This window comes from Gigantopelta aegis, chromosome 6, assembly GCF_016097555.1.
Source record: "Gigantopelta aegis isolate Gae_Host chromosome 6, Gae_host_genome, whole genome shotgun sequence".
Classification (NCBI taxonomy): domain Eukaryota; kingdom Metazoa; phylum Mollusca; class Gastropoda; order Neomphalida; family Peltospiridae; genus Gigantopelta; species Gigantopelta aegis.
In genome coordinates this window covers 14,377,087-14,402,410 of record NC_054704.1, presented here as the reverse complement: position 1 = coordinate 14,402,410, position 25,324 = coordinate 14,377,087, and the positions used below count along the sequence as shown (strand labels likewise).

Below are 25,324 nucleotides of genomic sequence, written 5' to 3'. Positions count from 1 at the left end.
CATTTCAGATGTGATTTGCTTTCTGTTGCAAAAATAAGGCAGACATTGTTGGTGGTGTAATCCAAGTGACGTAACATTCGGGAGCGTTTCAATAGCCGTACAATGATGCAATTCACCAGCTCTAAAATCATTGTTTTTACAAGCTACACGCATCGGTGACTTTCCACACGTCTACGTCTTATCAACACAAGTAAAAATAAATAAGTGAAAACAGGTTCGTTCATTTGAGTTTCTTTTACTACAAGTATAAGAAACAGTGGTACAGAAATACTGCGCGTACAAAAGATAGAGCTACGAGAAAAAAATAGGTAGCTCCTTTTGTTCGTTGGACTGTTTTGTTTTAATATATAAATATTAAATAGCACACATGGTTTCATACGGAGGCGTTTTTCTTTCTTCTTTTTTTTTTAAATATATAAGAAATAAATATCACCCCTGACGTATGACATTTTATATACAGATAATCTACAGTAGATTTCATACAAAATCAGTTTTAATATATAAAAAAATTATTTGTTTTAACTTGCGACTTGAGCGTCTGACACATTTCATTAATATAGTTTTAGTATAAAAACACTACAAAATTTACAAAATGTGAAGTCTATAAATCTGGGATATACATTGTCATTCGTAAAACCATGCATCCACTAGGATTATGCGTAGAACGTCCCCTCTTCATGAGACAAGAGAAACACAGTTTTATACAATCCATACATATCCTTTGGAGTAAGTCCATAACGCCGTTTGGTAAACTAGTCCTTTTTTCTGTTCCGAGCAGACGGCGGCAGTTCTTAATAAGCCGTCTGTATGATCGTCTGCTCAATCCGATTGAGAATGAGGTCAAGTCAACCAAACGGCACTGGCGCTCCGATCAGATCTTCCCAGTTGTTTGTAATAAGACTGCGATCCTTCCACCACTATGATCACACACAGGGACAGCCAAATACACGGGATTCTTTACACTGGCAATTTTATGTACACTTCCAAGTTCAAAAGTTTGAGATGCATAGTTTCTGGCCTGAGGTCCGTGGGTCGATACACTTAGTTCAAGTGCACGGCTGGCTGCCAAAGAAATATAAATACACCCAAATGTACACTAGTCTTATCAGGCAGCGTCACACGATTTTTTTCAACAGTTTTCTTTTAAAAGTCTGTGGTCCACGTATCCATTCACAAAAAAAGTATTGGAAAACACACTATAATAATAATGTATATATTTGTTTGCACTTAAGTCCCTTCGAAAAATTATGTCACTGAGTAGAAATGAGTGAACCTATGCTTGATTCGAGCCAGTCGTGCTCAAGCCCGATCATTTCGGTCACTTCTGCGGCGTTATAGTCAGGGAACTCAAAATGAGACCCGTTAGCACTTCCCTGAATGTCAAAAGCGAAATCCGTGTCCGTTAACTTACTTAAATCCAAACTTCCCAAATCTAGCTGCCAGTTGGAGGGCAGTTGTAACACATCGGTGAGATTGTCCAAGTCTGCGAGGGTGGAGCCCTCGGGTTGCTGATCTGCCTGTCTTTGGATAATGGGCTGGACCTTCTGAGGCTCCTGGTGGGGGGAACACGTCGTGGGCTCGTACGCTTCCTCGGGGTAGAAACTGGCCGACTCTGGCGTCGGGGGAGTATACACAGTTGGACTGGAGGGTACCTTGGCTGGGGGAGTCAGCTGGCTATTTGACACAGGCACTTGTTTACTCGCCTTGATACTCTCCTTAAATTTGCGATCGATGGTGAGCTTCAACTTGAGTCTGTTAGCGCTAATGAGCTGGCTGCTCGTGGTACTGCCACAGTTAGTGTTCTGCACGTATTGAGCGGTGGCTTTGGCAAGTTTTTTGCTCTTGTCACTCCTAGCGGGTTTAGAGGTAGGTTTAGACACCTTACCGTGATCGATCTTGCCCGGCGTCGTCGTCGGTTTGCCCTTCTTCCGCGGACGGTACTTGTAATCGGGGTATTCCTGCATGTGAAGCACCCTCAAGCGTTCCGCCTCTTCAACGTACGGCTGGCGTTCCTCCTCGGAAAGTAACTTCCAGCGTTTCCCCAACCGCTTGCTGATTTCCGCGTTGTGCATTTCGGGTGACACTTCGGAGATCTTCCTTCTCTCGAGTTGGGACCACACCATAAAAGCGTTCATGGGTCGTTTGATGTGATTCGTGTGCTTCTTGCAGTTTGTGGCATCGGAATACGGCGTCAGCGACTGCGGATCCACCACATGCGATCCAAACTCTGGCAACATCTCCATTTCTTCTTTTGTCAGTTGCTGAGGTGCCATGGTTAATGGAAAGAATAAAAACAAATCCTTGTGTGAAATCCAGCAAACCTTCAGTGGAAGGGCGGTTCACAGAATAACTTGTGTCACGATCTCCTCTGCTTTCTATGGAAGACGGACTCTAACTGAGCTTGCATTCACTCTGCCGCTGTTTTTACCCACGCGGTTGGCGAGGCATCTGTCCCCACGTGACGCCTGACTGACAGCATCTAGCTCCGCCCCGTTTCAATCGATTGGCTGAAGTGGCCGTTTGCGCGTAAACAATTAATGACTAGGTCAATTCTATTAATATGCAGAGGCTCAAGACAGCCCACCGATTTGATTCTCGCCCAACAGACTTTTACTACGCTTTCCTGCACGTGGCCTGTGAGTAAACATAGACTTTTTCTAACCAGCTGCACTTCTGGGCTTCGGATAGATCTGTACAACTCGCGTCGAGAAGTGGGCTCATCCTACGAAGACTTTGATTCAAAAGAACAAACATTTTTATAACCCCCTAGGTTTTTAAATGTTTTTTTTTTTTCTTTCTTATTGTACGTAATTCCCAGTGCCAGTCGCTAATGCTTGTATGTCTGATTTCACGTGTGATGAATGACTTAGTACACTTTCCCACTTCCGTCAGATCTATATTTACACCAAGGCTCCGACCTAGATCCATTCAGCCAGTCGCCATGCAAAATTGCTAACGGGGGATTTTGTTTACCTCTGTTCCTCTTTTTGACACTTTAATTGTTTGACGTAACATGTGGAGAAGAGTTGGAGGGTGTGAGGGTGGGCGGATTGGGCTTTGAGAGACTGGGGTGGGTGGGGGATTGGGCTCTAAGGGACTGCAGGGGATTGGGCTCTGACAGAGCCCCCAGAGTATGGTCTAATAAGAAAAGGTATAAATCAACTGTGTTTAGAAAAATAAATAACAAACTGTCATGGAATAAAATTAATAACTAATTTACTAGCTGCATTATTGTTAATTTCTATAATCGTACGTAAAAGTAAATTTTGTTTTGTTTAACGACACCACTAGAGCATATTGATTTGTTAATCATCGGTTATTGGATATCAAACATATGGTAATTGTGACAGTCTTAGAGAGGAAACCCGCTATATTGTTTCCATTAGTAGCACGGGATCTTTTATATTCACCACCCCTCGGACTAGCTAGCATATACCTTAGACTTTGATATACCAGTCGTGGTGTACTGACTGGATGAGTAAATAGCCCAATGGGCCCAACGATTGTAATCGATGTTAGACCGACCGCGCATCAGGCGAGTACTTTACTACTGGGTCTTGCTCCCACCCCTTAATCGTTCGTAAAACAAAAAATCGCTGTTTGCAATGGGTTGTAGGCAATAGTTAGTTATTAGTGTTAATGAGAGAGGAGTCGCCTAACACTTTCCCATTGAGTCGTTAACACTCCGTCTAGGTGTAAGCAGGTACCGGGATGAGAACCCAGTACCTACCAGACTTAACGCCAATAACGTAACCACTACACCACCAAAGCTGGAAAAGTTGTACTGGGTATGGGTATGAGTTATATTTGGCGTGTTTCCATGAACATATTCAAGCACGCCTGTAATGGGTACAACATCTGACTTCGCTATATACGCACCCACGCCATTCATTATATTCCAGCGACCTCAATCTTAAAGTCCCATTTACGACACCGCATACTTACATCACCCCCTCGCCCCCACCTTCACCCCCCACACCCACCAGTCACGTCGGATCCGTCACACTATCATTTTGATAGTGTGTCAAGGAAGAGATGAGGGAACATAAACTTATTGGAATAGTTGTGCTAAATATGATGCTGAGCGATGGGCAGTGTTGGTAAGCATTGGTAGTTTCATGTCGCCCCCTCCCCGAAATCCGGCCATCATAATTAATATCCCAAATATGACTGGTTTCTAATGGTTACGAGTTGTCTGTGTGGCGACAGAGTGCGATCAAACCACAATGGCATTAGTTTAAAAATATGCTGAGTTGCGGTTAAATAAAAATTTTGTCCTCTCTGAAATATCAATGTCTGTTTTGGTTAGACGGCCTAGACAATTAGTTTGTGTGCCCAGGACAGCGTGTTTGAACATAATCAACACGGAAATAAATTATCATCGTTATTAAATCCCAGAGCATACACTAACTACATTATTAGGAAAGGCAAACTGCCAAATTAACCATTTGCTAATTTCCATACAAAGTGGCTGCAAAGTTTAGTATTTTGATAATAAAATTGTCATTAAATTAACCACTTTTGAAAGATTTTCAAGGAAATGTGTAGAATACGTGAAGAAAATTGGCTAAAACAGAATTCTTTCTAGTGTGAGTCCTGAACGAAAAGGAATGCTCGTTAATGACATTTTAGTCAAGTGTTTAATTAGCTGTATTACATGCTATAGGTACAGAACAGTAATTGTGAGACATCCCTGACACCACCACAGCGACCACCACAGCGTTGTTCACAATCGTTTCAATATGTAGTTCAATAATTTAAACAAGTCTTCGTCTTAAAACCATACACATAAAAACCCCACAGACAATTAAAAAAAGATAATAAAACTCGACATTTCGTCTTGTTCAAGAGTATGAGGGAGGAAGGAAAGTCACAGGTATAATATATAGTACAACTGTATATAAAAAGTATATAGTACACATTTACCTCAATTAAGCAAACACCTGCTTTAAGACGTCACATTTTGATATTCCTTTAGATGATTGCATAATACAGGTTAAACAAACAGACAGAGGTGGATCATCTTTCCTAAGTATAAAAGAAAAAGGTAAATCATGGTAAAAAAAAGAAGATCTTTGCCAAACGATTTTCAGAGTCGAATACTATTAGTATATTGAATAAAATCAGTTATTACATGGTATAAAAAATCGGACTCGCACTAAGCCGAAAATACTGAGTACGGTGAAAATTATAGGAGCACTGATAAATCTGATAAACTTTTTTATCTTTTTTTTTTTTTTTTTTTTTTTGGGGGGGGGGGGGGGGCGAGGGGCATGTGTGAAACATCCTCTGTCCATCGCTAGATACGCCGCTCTGAATTTCTATCTCATACAATATTTACGCAAACATATTTCAACCAGATATGACAGTTTTATAATGAAAGCTTCCCGCGGTGATTATTCGCTTAATGTATTGTCATCGTCCTGTACCAATACACTTACCACATGTCATCACCGTTACCCACCCGTTCACAATCGGCCAGTATCCGCCCATCCAGGCAGACGGCAAACTGGTAATGCATAATTAATTAGCGTCATTTTTAGCGTGAGAAATTTCAACAATCTTTTATTTATCGCGATCATCTAATTGTTATTAACGGATCACCAAAGCCATGGGTATATAGGGTGTGTGTGTGTCAAACGGTAGCAGCCCCCCCCCCCCCCCCCCGCCCCCTACAAAAAAAAAAGCTGAAGAAGACGAGTGATATTATTCTGTCCTAAAACTTTTGTTACTGCTACCTGCTTCCTTTTCAGTGACCGTAACCTTTAGGAGAAGAATGGTTAACATGCCATTTAATGTGTCATCGATGGCTGATGCTATTCTCAATTTGTAAACATTTTTAGACATAGCATCTTTATATAACGAAATCTCAGCACATTTTCAGTTCATTTCAACTTATTTTCGTACTTATATCCAATTACGGTTCAAGCACGCAGTCCTGGGCACACACCTCAGCTATCTGGGCTGTCTGTCCAGGACAGTGGGTTAGTTGTTAGTTGGTTGGTGGTTAGTGAGAGAGAAGAGGGTGTAATGGCCTTACACCTACCCATTGGACCCTTAAGAATTCGCTCTGTGTTGGAGCCGGTACCGGGTTGCGAACCCTGTACCTAACCAGCATGTAGTCCGTTGGCTTAACCACTGCGCCACCGAGGCCGGTAGCACATTTTTACAATACGCCTGCCTATATAGTGTCAAACATAATTATTGCGACACTTGGTCAAGATAGAGAAGAAACCAGTTGCCGCCACAAAGCCTGCATTTACTTACAGACAGGACTACACATACCACCCTTTAATATACTAGTCGCAAGGTGGCCCCATTGGGTAAAACCGGTTCAGAATATAATAACAACATTTAACAGGTGCCTTAACTAACTACGTTCCCAAGACTGGTAAAACTATAGAATCACTTAATTTGCACTACCGTCCGTTTTATTTAGAGAACATTAACATTTGACACGTGGGCTAATTAAATTGCAGAAGCTATGACAAACATGAACACGATTGTGAACAGTTATGTTCAATTCAGGCGAATGGCGCTAATTTATATATTAATGTGTACTAAATGGACTCATTAATGCCTTTAAGTAAGCATCTGACATTTCACAGCATCACTTTTTCTAAAACGTAAAAAATAAATATTGCACAATTGTCGCTGAGATCACAAATGACAAATTCGGTAGATTCACTAATCTTGAAATCGTATTACCGACACCTATATTTGGACAGACAGACAGACAGATTTGTCCACAAATTATTTATTACTGTCTATTCTAGTGGACATGATAAAAACAGCCAGCAATGAAACACACACACAGACATATTTTTTTTATATTCTCCGGGAAACTCGGAGTGTGCCAAGACAGACGTGCTTGAACATTCGGTAGATGTAAACGTGTCAAATAGTTGGTTAATTGACAGTATGTCTGTCTATACTATCTGTCTGTCTGTCTGTCTGTCTGTCTGTCTGTCTGTCTATATCATCTATACCATATATCCGGCTGTCTGTCGGTCTAGATACCATTTATATAATATATATGTCTGTCTGCCTGTCTGCCTGTCTGCCTGTCTGCCTGCCTGTCTGTCTGTCTATCTATGATCTAGCTGTCTATGTGTATGTCTATCTTTTTAAATGGCTACCTGTCTATCTATCTATCTATCTATCTATCTAATCTATCTATCTATTTATCTATCTCTCTATCTATCATCTGTCTCTATATCTGTATGTAGGTAATGAGATTCAAAATTAACAAAACATATTTTCAATTAAAATACGTAAAGTGTCGAACAGTAAAAATAAAAAGTAAATAAAATATGACACATTTCCCGTTGTTAACATACAAAATTAATGACACATTAAAAACAGTAAGAACATATAGCCTGCCAACAGGCTTACCGCTAGTCTGTATTAAGCTTGCTATCCACGCGGATAAATAAGGCTATGTATTTTTGATCGCCTGTGTAGTTAATTAGTCGTGTTGTGATTAGCGTGACTCACTCGTCATTTTCTTGCAAGATCTGCACCGATCATCCGTGTTTACAGAATGAATTGTGAACCAACCCAACCCTCCGCCCCTGACAACCCTCCACTCCCTGACTCCATTACCTTGCTATCAGGTACATTTTTATAGGCGCCAGTAGTGGGCACAGCCAAAGACCCAACTTTAAAGATGATACATATTGCCCCCACCAACCCCACCTAACACACACATACGCAAGCGCACCAACCCCACCTAACACACACACACGCAAGCGCACCAACCCCACCTAACACACACACACGCAAGCGCACCAACCCCACCTAACACACACACACGCAAGCGCACCAACCCCACCTAACACACACACACGCAAGCGCACCAACCCCACCTAACACACACACACGCAAGCGCACCAACCCCACCTAACACACACATACGCACAACCCCACCTAACACACACACACGCAAGCGCACCAACCCCACCTAACACACACACACGCAAGCGCACCAACCCCACCTAACACACACACACGCAAGCGCACCACTCGGTTGAAGGTCGAATTAATATAACAACCTCCCCACCTCCCCACCCCCACCACCAATTACTGGAAACTTCAACACTATAATTTGGTATGTAATTTAGTACAGTATTTTATTCTAGTATACAATACAAGCCCGTAAGAACAATATCTGGAGTGGGAACACACTCTCTAATTGGGGTGTCACAGGCTCTAATTGGGGTGTCACAGGCTCTAATTGGGGTGGGGACACAACCCACATTTTTATCTTTATATAGAGTCAAAAAAGCACCAAAACCCCCCCAAACCGTTTACGGGCATGCAATACATATAATATTGCCGCACATCCAAAATTTTATTCTAGTATACAATTCATATTGTGTGTGTGTGTGTGGGGGGGGGGGGGGGGGGGTTGGGGGGGTTGAGGGCTGGTATATTACATGAATGTAACTGAGCGGAGAGGGATGTGGGTGGGTAAGAGGCTGCTGCCCTTGGAAAACTTACAAATAGTTCCCTTTTTAGTATAAAAGCGATTTTTGTTTTCTATGCTGAAGACACCCTTTCCTGTTTACTACCCTCCCCCCACCCCCTCCCCCACCCCCGTTATTCTAAGTTAGATATACTCCTAGATAAACATAACCCAACCCACGCTCATGTGCAACACCCATCCCCATCAAGTAGCTTATAGTGTTTTATTATTGATGTTAGTAATTGCTTACATTTTCCCCCAACCCACGTTCGAAATGATCCCAAAGTGTCTGGTACAGATAATTAAAACTACATTTTGTGTTTAATGTTTAATAAATATTTTAACAAATACAATATTTAGATTTAAATACAACAATAACTTGTTTTTAAATATACACAATGTGTACTAACACAACATTTATACTGACGCTATTAATATAAATATGGAAATAATAAAAGCTTTCCTTAAATTCATTTGTATATTATCAGGCTTGGAACTTCGTTCGTCTTGTGAAGACCACGTGCAGAAATCGTGATATCAAACCATAACACTTAATTTGCAGTCAATATTAAAATTAGCCGTTTGTTATCAAATTTGGCGCTATTTCTATTTATTTCATCCAGGTTTTGTTATTTACTCTTCAGAAACACACACACCACGCGCACAAATCGTGTCATGCTAAAATCTCAAAGGGCAGTTGGCAATCAATATTCAAATTAACTGTTTATTGGCAAATGAGGTGAAGGTTGTTCCCCGAAGCCGAGAATAATAACAAATCGGTATTTAAAACAGCGTCGTTGTCATTATCCAAATGAAATAGTTTTAAACTGAAATAAATGAGAGAAAAAAACAATGAAATAATTAAAAAACATAAATAAATATAAAAATAAATATAATGACATTTGTTTATTAAAGCCAAAACATTTAGAAAAGAAAAGAAAAACAAGAAGAAAAAAAAAGAAAGTAAGAAAGATATGCAGCATTTCAGTTAATAGTGACATTTAAAAAACACGAAAACATACGTTAAAATATATATTATCTTCTGTTGATCGTTTCTTTGTTATTTTAGTTTTTCATTGTACTGGGTTTTAAATTTTTATTACTATGATTTGTTTATGCAACTTTGGTTGTATTAAATATGAATCCAGCAAATACTGCCATTTCCATACCGAAGCAAATATTTTAACATATCCTGCAAGTATTCTGACCCCGGGGCCCGCGTCGCTGGAGAAAATCAGCTGGCGAAAACGAAGAAAAATAATCCTAGCTGAGCCCAACAAAATTAATGTACGCTTGGATGATAATGGAAATTTATCATAAGTTCCGGGTGGCACGCGCCAGCCTCATTTGCATGACAGCCTGCGAGAGCGCCATTGTTCCGGGCACGTGCTCAGTCTGCATGGCCGCCTGATGTTTTGAATTCCGAACAGAGCAAATACAATTTTAGCCGAAATTATCGATTAAGTGCCCTTATATATATAATAGGGGCTTGGGATTAAATCACATACTTTTGAAGATACAATTCACGTTGTGGGCACGTGACTTGTTATCCAGGATTAATTTATTACTCACATTCTCTCAAATTTATGACCGTGTTTTGCCCATTTATTTCTACGCCTCAAGGACTTTTTAAAAGTAGATTATAATTTATTTATTTATTTATTTATTTATTTATTAGTTTTAATATACATTTATTAAAACTTATTTCACTGAAATATTTTTTAACAAAAATTGTATTCAGGAATTTAAACATCCATCTATTGATAAGAAAAAAAAGTGAGATAAAACGAAAAAAACTAGCACGCATCAGCATTTTCAAAATAAGACTACAAATAGCCTAAAGAAATATTTGCCTGAATAGGGGCAGATGGAATGAAAAGTAAGGCCAGGGACCTAGTAAGGTGATGCTCGTTTGGTTAACCCGGGCATGAACCTGGCCCGTTTGTATGGCTGTCTCAACTCGATTCGCTCGTCTGGCCCCACTTTTTACATTTTTAGGTCTTCAATCAGTAACATAAAGTGCCCTGAGAAATGAAATACCTTCCTATGAAAGGTGCAAATGAAGACCTTCAAATACCCTTTGCTCTGTGCCGCACGCGCTATTGTGACGTCACCGGCAGGTGTTTGAGATTGTGTCAATCACTTAAGCCACGCGACCATCTGCAGCTGCCGCGTCGCTCGGCCAATCATATTTCGGCTCTTCCAAATATGGAATAATGTTCCCCCTATTTCACCCCCTCCCGCCATTATCTGTGGGGCGTGTAGTATATTTCTGCATAGCCTTTGATATGCCATATCTCAAAAGTTCAATAGACGCTGAATGGCGTTAAATACATTGAATGCAACATATCTATTTACTTTGCCTTTGTTGAGCAACCTTCCATTTAATGCTGAACTAGAATGGACCTCGAAGCTTCAAAGGGGTTAATGCGAACACGAAGAGTCGGTACGGACAAAACGATGATTTTTTTTTCTTATTTCGATTAATATTACAAAAGTTGAATTCTATGTGAAAAAAAAGAAGAAAGAAAGAAGAAATTAAAATGGATAAGAAAAGAATCGAATATTTGCGCGTGGCCTTAAATGCCTCTGGGTTGCAAGCCGCATTATTTCAACCAATCATGTATCGCCGTGCATGCTTCGTTAACTGAGACCACGCACGTGCTGCCACGCGCCGTACCCGTTACACGCAGCTTTATCGATTTTTGTTCTCAACAAAAATGTAAAAGGAAAAAAAAAAAAAAGGAAAAAAAAAAATATCACACAGAATTTACAAAGCGCTGTAACCTTTTTAAATACTCAGTGCAATTGTACTGTGTGCATTAATTGCTTATCAACAATTAAAATATGAAAGTGAATGTCGATGTCATTTCAAACAGTTTATTGTGAAGTTAATAACACTCGAATATTTTGAAAATAATCAAAATTGTATCCGTGTGTGTGTGCGTGTGTGTTTTAAGAGAGTACGCGCACACATTATTGCCCTTATATAATCATGTTTAAAAAAAACAAAAACAATGTAACCCAAACCTTTACAAATAAAATAAGATTATGATAACGATCGATATAGTGGTGATGATGATGGTTGTGTGAAAATGGTGATGATGGTGGTTATGTCACCAGATCGAAATTGAAGTATAGACGGTCGTGATGGTTTTTGTCCTGTCTGTGACGATATCATATGTGTGAGGATATCTGTATTTTTAGTAAAACACTAGTACCAAGGAGACTGACGATACTGAAAATTATGATAACCAAACTTGGTATGAAGAATAGGGCTGGATCTAGCTAGCTCAGTTAATACAGCGCTTGAGGTGTTTTGGGTACAGGATTGAACCTCCTCGGTGGATCCATTTTCAGATTTGTTTTCCCGTCCCAATCAATGCACGACAACTGGTATATCAAATGTTGTGGTATGTGCTGTCCTGTCTGTGGGGAAAATTATATAAAAGATCAGATGTAGCGGATTTCCTCTGAAGGCAACAAGAAAAAACTACAAAATGTTGATATAGCTGATGATTAATAAATTAATGTGCTCTAGTGGTGTCTTTGAACAAAACAAACTTGGTATGAAGAAGTAGACAGAACTACGACTGACAAAGAAATATATGCGTGTAGGGCAAAGCTAAAGGAAACACAAGTCTGGAATTTGATGGCCTATATTTTTAGTAGCATATGTGTCGAAATCGTACTCTAGCAGTATGCAAACATTCCTTTCCTTTCTTCACTAGTCTGAATAATAGACAGGATGTAGCTCAGTGGTAGAACGCTCACTTAAAACCGCCATATTTTCTCTCTGTTTCCCAACAAACAAACAAAAGTTTGTTTTATTTAACGACGCCACTGGAGCACATTGATTTTTTATCTTATCATCGGCTATTGGACGTCAAACATATGGTCATTCTGACACTATGTTTTAGAGGAAACCCGCTGTCGCCACATAGGCTACTCTTTTTACGACAGGCAGCAAGGTATCTTTTATTTGCGCTTCCCACAGACAGGATAGCACAAACCATAGCCTTTGTTGAACCAGTTATGGACCACTGGTCGGTGCAAGTGGTTTACACCTACCCACTGAGCCTTGCGGAGCACTCACTCAGGGTTTGGAGTCGGTATCTGGATTAAAAATCCCATGCCTCGACTGGGATCCGAACCCAGTACCTACCAGCCTGTAGACCAATGGCCTGCCACGACGCCACCGAAGCCGGTTGTTTCCCAACTAGTGCGAATGACTTGTACATTAAAGGAATGGTATATGTTGTTTCTTTTATATGTAAGAACAACGACTGGTATATCAAAGGCCGTGGTATGTGCTATCCTGTCTGTGGGATGTTGCATATAAAAGATCCCTTGCTACTAATGGAAAAATGTAGCAGGCTTCCTCTCTAATACTATATGTCAAACTTACCAAATGTTCGACATCTAATAGTCGATGATTAATAAATAAATATGCTCTAGTGATGTCGTTAAACAAAACAAACGTTTAAGTTTTTCTGTAAGAAAATGCATATAAAAGATATCTTGCTGCTATTCGGTACAGGGGCGGGATTTAGCTCAATCGGTTGAGCGCTCGCCTGAGGTGCTTGCGTCGCAGGATCGGACCACTTCAGTGAATCCTTTCAGCAGATTGTGTTTTTTCTCGTTACAACCAGTGCACCATGACTGGTCAAAGGCCGTGGTATGTGCATATAATAGATCCCTTGCTGCATTAGGAAACTGTAGCGAGTTTCCTCTGTTGACTACGAGTCAGAAATACCAAATGTTTGACATCCAATAACCGATGATTAATTAATCAATGTGCTCTAGTGGTGTCGATAAACAAAATAAACTTCTATTCGGTACATGTAATCTATGTGGCGTATGCGGGTTTTCTCAAACTATGTAGACACAGACGTATTTGTGTATTTGACACCAACCGACCACTCATATTTTCTCAGCCCCTTCTGCCCCACCCCCACCCCCACCCCCACACATTATTTAGAAGTGGAATTTCGCTAAGATTGTTACCACCACCCCAACAAATTCAAAACAGAAACAAAAACCCCCCCCCCAAAAAAAAAAAAAAAAAAAAAAAAAAAAAAACCACAAAACCCCCCCCCCCCCCAACGAAAACCCCCCCCAAACAAACAAAACACACACACACACACACACACACACACACACACACACACACACACACAAAACAACCCAACAAAAGACCAAACAAACAACAATAAAACCACAACAAAACCACCAATACCGGTAAAAAAAAAAATCAAAATATTACCGCCCTCTAAAATTTGCCACCCTAGGCCTAGGCCTAGTCGGCCTGTGCAATAATACAGTTCTGTATAATCTAAACCAAATATATATATGTATTTTTTTTTCATCCAAATAGCTGTAGTTGTGTTGAGGTGTCGTTAATAACTGAAAAGTGGTAGATGGAATATGATTTTAAAATCTTGTCTGAAATATTGATAAAAATATACCCTAAAAAATATTTTCAAAATTTATTTGCACTCTGAAATTCTTCAAAATATTTCAAAAGAATACTTTTTTTACATGTGTTCTAAAATATTGTCACAAAATAAACCTGAAATTATGTCAAATATATAGTAAGATATATCCTTTCAAACTATTGCAGGAAAATAGCTACAAAAAACAAATGTTGTAAAATGATGTATTAAGACATGTGACATTATTATTTTCAAATATCTGAAATATCGTTTCAAAATGTAGTTTTAAAAAATATTCGAAATTCTACTATAGCTATGAATATTGTGTCAGCATTTAGTTTATATGTAATTTTCATATATAAGATGGAATATCATTTGAACATTTCACTGGGAAAAGTTTCTAATACAACAGTACAGACGAATAACGATCGATTAAAAGATAACAACTACTCTACTTTTATTTGGATTAAAGTTCTATGGTGAAAGCTATGTGTATCGTATATAGTCATTAATATAAATATGCATGATGTTAAATTTGTTTCTTTGAACTTATCCGTTTTTTAGATTGTAAACATAAACACATATTACAGTCAGAGCAGGGCAAAATGAGTTTGAAATTCTAGAAAGATTTATGAGAATTTGAAACAATATACGGCCTAATCTGTAACCCGGCCGCACACACTCGCACAAACACTGAAAACCTGTTCAAGATTTGTGTTTTAAAACGCACATCCCTATCAATGGGCGGTATTTTTCCTTTCTCCTGTGACAGCATATTAAGTTGACTCGTATGGCAAAGGAAATTAGTTTTCGAAAGATGAAAAGTTTAGTATCTACTTCGCCAGATGTCGCTGTTTTTCCCGTCGCTGGAGACAATATAATACATTTTTCTGCCGCCGTGAAACCGTTATCCCCATTGTCAACGGTGACATTTACGACATATGACGTTGAACCAGAAAAGCCACCTTTGACCCTAATCTTGTTTGAAGTCCCTTCATCCAGGTAGGCAATGCGACCACGTGACAGGTCGGCACGCGCTTGGTAACTACGGCCGACAGATGGCGCGTGGCGGCGTGCCCTTATTCACAAATCAAGCCCATTTTTGCTTATCTTACGACATCCAAGTTATCAAGAAATTACCGCTAGTCAAACATTTGTTTCCCCGACTACGTCCTGTCCGGCGGTGTCCACTCATGGCACCTGTCGCACCGAACACTGGCCCGTTTCGATGTTTGTAGTGGGGTTGACGTCATTACGGGAATTAAATTATGCAAATATATTTGAATCATGGACTGAATAACACTTCATAATTTTTCATTTTTAAACCAGTCAAGTGTCACACACAGAAACATAGCCTTTGTAGTTTATTATTTATACAGTTAGAAAGAGAGAGAGAAAAAAAAAAAAAAAACCCTCAAACAATGGGATATCCTGTTATGTGCAAAAAGGACCAAACATTGTTTAATTTCTACAATGTTACTACTACTAGGCGACCAGTGTTTGGATAATGGTATTTATAATTACTAATTGACTGAGCCATAGTTTAAAACCATACTATCTGAAGTACGTCTAGCAAGTATTAAAAAAATATATATATAAAAAAAAAAATATTTTAACATTCTGTCATTTTTATTTAAGCTTATTTTTGTGCTTTTATCCAAGTAAGGTTCAGGCATACTGTCCTGGACACATACCTCAACTATTTGGGCTGTCTGTCCAGAACAGTGGGTTAGTAGTTGGTGTATTACGGATTCATCTTTGTAAATATGTAAATTAATACTTTGAATTTTAATTTATTTATTAAAAAAAAAAACCATAAGAAAAATGTGTCTGCTCTAAGCAGAGTATTTTTCTTACAAAAGAGTACTTAGAAGGTCCTTTCTGTTCGCCAAAGAGAGGTTAGTAAAACAAAAAATAAATTTAAAAACAACAAAAACCTGTCATTTTTTGCTGTGGCCAGTATTCTGTTATTATATGATACAACTTTAATGCATTGATATTGCTGTTCCTTGAAAAAACAACAAAACAACAACAACAACACAACAAACACACAATAAACATAAACATAAAAAACAACAACAGCAACCTCTTGTGTTTATTACCTAAATGCTCACTTTTAGAAGAAACCCGTATTTGAAAACCTTTATGAATTACTGAGAAGAAATTAAACAGTTTCTACAAGAAGATGATATACATAAATGTAATGACTTGGAAAGTAGGTCAAGTTTACTTTGACGGAGTTATCCAAAACTTCCGTTTGCATATTACTTTTCGTGTTTAAATACGTAATTAAAGAAACAATATCTAAATCATTTTAGTTTAGTCACTCGTCCACTTGGCGTCTTTCAAAGGAAACTTCGACGTAATTAAAACGATATTTTAAATTTTGGTTTACTTTATGTAAGATAGTTTCTCTTCGTTATTGTTGCTGGTGGTGGTGGTGGTTTTTTGTTTGTTTGTTTTCTTTGTTTGTTTTTGTATGTTATTAGATGAAGAGAATGATAGTATAACAGGTGAAACACATACGAGGATTCAGGCGCGTGTGCATGGAATTTTTCTGGAAAGGTGTACTGTTTCAAATGAAGGTTGTTTTTATTTTTTTTTTTTAATTTTGGGAGGAGAGGGGGGAGGGGGGGGGGGGGGGTCGAGTCATGCTACCCCGAAAAATATATTGTAAAAAAGAACATTTGCTTGGAGCCGGGGGATCGGACCCCTGAATCCTCCATCCCTTGCACACGCACCTGGGGTTTTATTTTGTGCGTTTTGTGTTCGACTTTATTTTAACACGCAAAATGTATCAATTGAGATCTATATTTTTTAATTCTTTATTTTTTTAATAAAACCCCTAAAACTACATGTAGATGACAAACTGCAGCGTGTTAGGTTACGGCGCGTGCCGTAAGCTAATCGTGCACCAATCGCAGGGCATTTAACAATCACAGCACGCGCGAGTGTCATCTTTTGTGAGAGCTACTTTGATGTGGGCAGGCAGGCACGCGACCCGGCGCCCACAGAACGGTCCCCAGAGCGGGGCAAATTACCCCAGCAACGGCATTCTGGATGTGCATAAATCTAGCGAACACCTGCCTACCTTGACACCAGGTGAGATACACGACCCCATTTCACCGACTACATGGACATATGGGTGGACTGGCCTTTTGAAATGTAACCTTCCACGCGTTTAATGCATTTTAATGTCTCTTATCTCAGAATGCCATCACATTTCGATATAAATTAGTCCATTATGTTAAAATTATAGTAAGATATGTTAAAATGTTTTCCAGTTATTCTCTTTCCACAACAAAAACAATAACAACAACAACAACAACAACAACAAAATAATTTTTAAAAACCTCACTTTAAAACCAACATCAACAAAAATTCAACACTACCAACTGCAGCAAATAAATAATATAATATAATACAATACAAGAAAATCAACAAAAAATCAAAAACCGTGGACTGAATTTCCAAGTCTTCTTGACTGAATTCATGGCTTGAAATCGTATTCAAAGTTAAGTTTAGAAGTGATTTGAAAAGGATACTGTAGTAGCAGCCGAATAAAAAAAAATCAAATCTTCTTTTGCGATGCCGGCTCTAGTTACACTACATACTACATTAACGAGCTATTTTCCTTTCTTATCTACTATTAGTCATTCAGCTAAACGACACTAAATAATACACGAATGGTGATTTCAGTTATTCTTTTTTTGTGTCTGAATACATATATGTTATTGCGCGAAAATAACTCTCTCTTTTTTTCTTCTTCTTTTTTTTTAAACAACAAAAGTATATATATTACCTTCTTAAGTTCTTAAATCGGACAATGTTAATATTTTATGTATCGCTTATTTATTTATATGCTTTTTAAAAAATGTTTCACTCTTTAAAAAAAGAATAACAAAATACCAGAACTAATGCAAACATTTTCTTGTCTTTACTTCTTAACATTAATTTCCTAGTGATAAAACAACAACGGATCTTGCATATGAATAGCACGAAATTAATTTTTAAAAATTGTGAGTTTGTTTTATTTGACGACACCAGCAGAGCACTTTCCTACAGACTAGACAGCACACACCACGACCATTGATATATACCAGTTGTGGCGTACTAGTTGGGATGGGAAAAAGTCTAATCGGAGATTGGGTCCTGTTAGGCGAATGTTAGACTGATCTAGATGATACCGCCCTGGAAACAAAGAGAGATGGAAGCAAAGCAAGGGATAGCGAGAATAAGAGAGGAGATAGAGGGACAGACATCCATACAGACAGAAAGAGGAAACCCACTGCCGCCATAAGCTGCTCAAATGGAAAGTAGCCAGGGATGTTTTATCCCCTAAGACTAACTTAAGGAAGACAAGCCGTGACAGTTACACACGTAATCATTATCCCGACTGCGCTATACTGGCCGTTTCGCGCGCCTGTAGGCGAGCTGTGTTAGTTGTGATGTAACGATGACAGCGCCGCGATCTGACCTTGATACGTATGACTCAACTTTGGTGTGCACAGAACAGCAGGAATCTGAGTCGACCATTTCCTGCAGCATCATTACGTTCTACAGCCAGATGAAGCCAAACTGGAAATAAAAGGAATCTTTTTGTTAATAACGCTCCTGACCCCAGCAGGTTTGAATGTATGGAATTATGACTCTCGGTAAGCTGTAGAATGACACCAGAAACTCGCGGCAATCTTAGAGGCTACCAATATTTGAGGTATCTCTCACGATAAGTGCCCTAAATAGCGTGCTTTAACATTTAGAGGATATAAATAAAAATGGCATACAGTTTATGTGGATATATCAAAAGAAATAAAAATATACCAAGAAGAACAAGCCAAGAGACGTGGCTTATTATATTATTCAGGTCCGTATTGAAATAATTCTGAAAGGTGGGTGCAATGGGTGCGTGGGCACTCCCTTAACAAAAAATGTCCCTGCCCCCAAAATCAATCATAGTAAATCAATATTCTATTGAAGTAATCTACCTTTTGCAAAAAACACCCACCCCTTTTCCGACAGGAAACCTAGCACGTGTATCTAATACAACAAATATAACTGTAACATAATAATCAACCGTCACTGAGGGGATTCGAACCACGGACTCTCAGTTAATAGTGAAATTACCTCTTGTTACTGCCAGTAGGAGCACTTGATTCCAGGAAAGGAAGGAAATGGTTTATTTACCGACGCACTCAACACATTTTATTTACGGTTATATGGCGTCGGATAATACTTGATACCAACACTAGTACATAATTATTTCATTTTGTTAAAGGTATTATCACGTTGTTGTTTTTTACCGCTATGAATAATTGTCGTGTGCAATAAAACAAGTTTCAATTTTGTAACCGTGGCTGATAACAGTTTTACGGAGACGCACAGCCGTGCCCCGCACATAAACTTAACGACCGTCTACCAGGGGTGTAAAACTGTAGGCAGGACCGCCGCTGAGGGCTGGCTGGCTCGTTTTTGTCATGGTAAAAACACGGCCTCGTCCTACCATCTGTCCAACTGGGTTAACGACCTGGGGAGGCGTAAAAAGCTATAGATTTTTTTCAAAGCTACTTGGGTTTCACTTTGAACCCAGAAGACAGAGAATGAAAGGCGAAATTTTACCCAGTGACAGCGATTTTAGCAGTGATGCAACGCGTTACAACAGGCTGTGTAACAGTCGAATACGTTCTAGAATGTCCAAAGTTACAGAAACTAGAATGCGTTTGGCGATTACTTTGTCCAATAATTAAAGTTAACGTTTGTTTTGCTTAAAGACACCACTTGATCACATTGATTTATTAATAGTCAAACATGTGGTATTTTTTTACATTAAAGAGGAAACTAGCTATGTTTTTCCATTAACAGCAAGGGATCTTGTATATGTACCACAGGCAGGATAGCACATACCACAGTCTTTGATATACCAGTTGTTGTACACTGGCTGGAACGACTGCGCATCAAGCGAGCGCTTTAACGCTGGGCTGCCCCTACAATAATTGGTCCTGTTATCATGATACACGTATATTGTTGCAAAAACGAGTTTAAAAGTAAATAGCATCCCCGTGGGTCAAGATCAGTGGTCGAAAAGAATTTGTAGACAAATAATGATACTACAGTGCAAATGTAAAATATATTTTTAACGCATTCACTCTTACATCATTGCCCCACGACTGGTGTAACAAAGTCTGTGGTATGTGCTGATCCCACCGGTTATCAATTAAGCAATACGCTTTTGTGGTGTCGCTATGCAAAACTTTTCATTTAAATCATTGTTACAATTTCCAAATGACTGGTACATTATATGTCATGGTATGTGCTGTCCTGTCTTTGAGAAAGTGCATATAAAAATCCCTTACTGCTAATGGAACAAATCCCTCGAATACTATATATCAGAACTATTAAATGTTTGACATCCAGTAGCCGATGATTAATGAATCAGTATGCTCTAGTGATATCGTTATTGAAGGAAGAAAATGTTTTATTTAACGACGCTCAATACAATTTATTTTACGATTATATGGCGTCGGACATATGGTTAAGGATCACACAGATATTGGGCTACTATTTTCGATTAGCAGCAAGGGATCTTTTATATGCACTATCCCACAGACAGGATAACACATAGAACGGCCTTTGATAAACCACCGAAGTGGATCGATCCCAGACCGACCGCGCATCTATCGCTATTGAAAGGAAAGTTTTTGTCTAACAACTGGCTGTGTGTATAATCTTCAGAGTTGGATGGTGCCCGCCCATCGCCTCCAACGCCTAATGAATACATACAAAAGAGCACGTGCAATTAATGAGTGGCAATATTACTTTCTAGACATCTAGTAGTGATAGTCTAAAACAGTCCACTGCGATGTCATTACAAAAAATAGTTTTCTTCTTTTTTACTCCTTCATCTTTTTTTCTTTCTTTAAAATCTTTTTAAGAATGTCTTGTTCCCAGATGTACTGATGAAAAACCGTATACCATGTTTCAAAACGAGTCCCATCGATTGTTGGAGTATGTAGTTATTCTTTTCACATTTACAGCAAGGTAAACTCGTTCGCGTGTATTGTCTCTGTAAATATAAAGTTGAGGTAAAAGTCAAATATAAAACAACCTTCGACTTTGGTACAACACGCAACTTTGGTAATATGAAGCTTTTTTTCATAAATAATTTATTTCTCTCTACATACTTTTCAAACGTCAATTATAAGAAGCGAATTTATTAGGAAATTTTTTGTTGTTTTATCATGTTTAAATGTCACGGCATAATAATTTATATAGTATTTCCGTTTAACTCCTTTCTTGCATCCCTCATCCCTTCTCTCTCACTCTCTCTATCTCTCTTTCTCGCCGTATCTCTTCTCCCCCCCCCCCCCCCCCCCCCCGTGATACTACACACAGACGATGGCCAGCAGAGAAAATAGTAAAATAGTTCAACTCATTTCAGTATTCACTTCTTTAAGTGATACTACACACAGACGATGGCCAGCAGAGAACATAGTAAAATAGTTCAACTCATTTCAGTATTCACTTCTTTAAGTGATACTACACACAGACGATGGCCAGCAGAAAACATAGTAAAATAGTTCAACTCATTTCAGTATTCACTTCTTTAAGTGATACTACACAAAGACGATGGCCAGCAGAGAACATAGTAAAATAGTTCAACTCATTTCAGTATTCACTTCTTTAAGTGATACTACACACAGACGATGGCCAGCAGAGAACATAGTAAAATAGTTCAACTCATTTCAGTATTCACTTCTTTAAGTGATACTACACACAGACGATGGCCAGCAGAGAACATAGTAAAATAGTTCAACTCATTTCAGTATTCACTTCTTTAAGTGATACTACACACAGACGATGGCCAGCAGAGAACATAGTAAAATAGTTCAACTCATTTCAGTATTCACTTCTTTAAGCGAGGGCGGGACGTAGCCCATTGGATAAGCGCTCGCCTGCTGCGCAGTCGATTTAGGAGTGGCGGTAGCGTGTTTCCTCTCTAATTATATTTGTGGTCCTTAATCATATGTCCGATGCCAAATAATTGTCATTACAATGTACTGATTGCGTCGTTAAATAAACTACTTTCTTTCTTCTTTTAAGTGACTATTTTTTTTATAAAGACCACAACAAAAATACATTTTAACACTTTTAAAGTGACTGCTTAACATAAGGTTAACTGCAGATCCAGAGGTTTGATTTTAAGTTACTCAAATTACAATATTCTATAAAGAGATTAATGAGTTTGGGGGGGGAGGGTGTGTGTGTGTGTGGCTGAGGTTAAATATTTTTTGTCTCACTGTTTAATTCCCCCACTTCCTAAAACTGACACTTTAGCTTTAATTTTTGGACTGTTATGTGTGATACCATACTTTTAACCTAAAAATTGAAAACGATCTCTCTTCAACACGAAATTCTCGATCCGCCTCTCATAAATAATTTATTCTCCATGTATCAAGAAATTTAATAGTGACACAGATTAAATGGCACCTGTGTCCTTCCCATCGCTTATTCTCTCTTCGTAAGACCACGACTCCTGTGCTTTACAAAATTCTACAGTACATCTGTCAACAGCAAGAGCGCTACCAATAAAGTATTAATCAGATAATTGTGTGTGTCGTTTAATCCGGGTTTCTTAATCGAATCGACCATTCCGCGTATTTAAATGTCAACAGCGCATCAATTATGCGAGTAATAACCGAAAATAAAACCTTTTCAAATCCGTAACTATCCGACTTTGAGCTGTACCATAGGGGTCAGGACTCGAAAAGCGCTGCCCATCTGTCGACCGCTGTGCAGTAGACGGCTCCGGGTCCGAAATGACTTGCTTTTATTGGCAGTAAAAATCGCCGTTACAGGTAGAAACAAAATGAGTATTGTCTTTCTCGTTAGACACGGGCTGTTCTTCAAATGGTCACACTGAGGAGAACACACTGGTGTAGCCAGGATTTTTAATTTGGGTGGGGGGCAACTTTGGGAGGGGGGCGGACAAACATTTTGTGTGCGAGTCGCGTTATGGGGCGACAAACAAGTAAATAAGGTGGCGGGATTGAGGAGGAGCATGCCTCCCTCCACCAGTGTGGGGAGAGGGGTTAGAGGTACGTTTTTTTTAAAATATCCACCATTTAGAGCGTAGTTTTCTAGTTCGCAGTTTTGGGTTTGAAGTAACGTTTGTTTTGTTTGACGACACCACTAGAGCACACTGATTAATTTTTCAACAACTACTGGATCTCAAATATTTGGTAACTGTGACACGCAGTTTTTAAAGAAAACCGCTACATTTTTCGATTAGCAACATTAGACAGGACAGCATACACCCCGGCGTTTGATATATCTTTCTAATGCCTCAAACATTTACGCACCACCATGATTTTGGAATAAATCTGTTTAAGCTTACTGTAAGAGGTAGCATCCTTCAAGCAACCATCTGTCAGTAAAGGACACCAGATTATTCGTGACATCCATTGCCAATATTAGGCAGAAACCTGTTTTAGAGTTCACATCTGCGGCTATTTAAATCACGTTTGACTGCAGTTTAAAAGGTTATTTCAGGCGCAATTCATTTATTTTAAAACTCATAAAATAGCTTATGGTTCAGCGCAGCCAAACTATACTTTGTAGCTATGCGGAGTGATGGTGGTGGTAGTGGGGGGGGGGGGTATGTGACGCAAATGTATTCATTGATTTTGAAAAATTACCGGCCTCGGTGGTGTTGTGGCTAAGCCATCGGACATAAGGCTGGTAGGTACAGGGTTCTCAGCCCGGTACCAGCTCCCACCCAGAGCGAGTTTTAACGACTCACTGTGTAGGTGTAAGGCCACTACACCCTCTTCTCTCTCATTAACCACTAACAATTAACAACTAACCCACTGTCCTGGACAGGCAGCCCAGATAGCTCAGGTGTGTGCATAGGACAGCGTGCTTGAACCTCAATTGGATATAAGCGCGAAAATAACTTAAAATGAAGGAATAAATGAATTTGGAAATAATTATTTGTCAATGTCAATGGAATTATATGGAAACATGGCTGAACAAAGGTGAAATGAGTCGGCAAGCATTTGGTTTGGGAAACTTTGTTCCTCATTCAGGTAACAGAGTGCTCGTTTTTATTTTTAATAGTTTTACAATATTATCTAAATGCCACTCCATGTTTCTTCCCTGCTTCTTCAGAAACTTAATTTAAATCTTCTTCTAGAAACACTTAAAAGGCTTCTCGCTAATGTATGCTGATTCTAAATGGTAAGCGGTGTAATTAAAAATGAAACTTAAGAACCAATTACCAAGTGGAAAAACATGCAGCCATCCAAGTTTGAACCTAAACGTTCCAGGAAGCCAAACAGTCGATAACGCATGCGCGATGCGGATAATTCGAAAAGAAATAATTACAAGCAAGGGAACCTCAAAAGTGCATGTTTTTATAGCTGCAGGGATGAATGGTAAAAGGAAAAAGTAACTCTATCTCAGTGTAAAATTAAAGTAAAAGAAGCACAAATAGCGTTGGTCTTTTACAATTAAAAAAATCCAGACTCAATCTCTAATGACGTCACACGCATACAATTTGTATGGCGCTGTTATGACGTTCCCGTCTCAAACTCTATTAGAGTCTCGAGTCTGGTCTCTAAAAGCTTTATAAGCACAAGGCCAGGCCTGGGCCCGTGCTTATAAAACTTTTAGAGTCCAGACTCAATCTCTAATGACGTCACACGCACACAATTTGTATGGCGTTGTCATGACATTACTGTCTCAGACTCTATTAGAGTCTCGAGTCTGGACTCTAAAAGCTTTATAAGCACCAGGCCAGGTGCTTATAAAACGTTTATAGTCTAAGTAACTCTATCTCAGTGTCTCTCTTTTTTTACATTACGTTTTATATTAAGGCACCATTTTAAAAGTAAATCATGTTTTAAAATTTTACCTTCAATACACAACACTGGTTTTGTGCAAAATTTCAGTATTGTGCATTGAAAACTTGTTGCCATTTAACTTGAAAACGTGTAACTCATTGGCTTTTATCACGTCCCAAAGGTTGTGATTTGTGTTGTCCTGTCTGTAGGAAAGTTTATAAAAGATATCTTGCTGCTAATGGACAAATTTAGCGGGTTTCTTCTGAAGACTTCGCGTTAGAATTATTAAATGTTTGACATCAAATAATTCAAGGATTAATTCATCAATGTGCGCTATAGGTGTCGTCAGAATTTGTCAGAAGGTGGAAGCTTAATATATTTTACGACAATTGTTTATTTATAATTTGCGTATATTTGGGTTTTTATATTATTCTTTTCTTTTAGTTATTGTTTAAATATTACCATACCTTTTCTTGCTTTTATTAAAAACAACAACAACAACCCTCCAACCCCCCCCCCCCCCCCCAATAGTTACTAGTTTTCATATGTATTACTCAGCTAGATATTTTCAAACATTTACTGGG

At 38.8% G+C, this 25,324-nt stretch overlaps 1 protein-coding gene and 1 long non-coding RNA gene across 2 annotated transcripts; both read right to left on the bottom strand.

Moving 5' to 3' along the window:
* Nucleotides 1-219: 219 nt before the first annotated feature.
* On the bottom strand, nt 220-2,448 carry LOC121375135 (transcription factor SOX-4-like). The gene has a single exon (XM_041502390.1). The coding sequence runs from the start codon at nt 2,271-2,273 to the stop codon at nt 1,251-1,253; it is 1,023 nt and encodes a 340-aa protein (XP_041358324.1). The 5' UTR covers nt 2,274-2,448; the 3' UTR covers nt 220-1,250.
* A 6,359-nt stretch (nt 2,449-8,807) lies between these two features.
* LOC121374064 lies at nt 8,808-24,222 on the bottom strand. The gene is made up of 3 exons (XR_005958182.1): nt 24,177-24,222; nt 18,283-18,480; nt 8,808-9,294 (listed from the first exon to the last, which is right to left on the bottom strand). It is a non-coding gene; the product is annotated as an uncharacterized LOC121374064 (long non-coding RNA).
* Between the last annotated feature and the right edge of the window lie 1,102 nt (nt 24,223-25,324).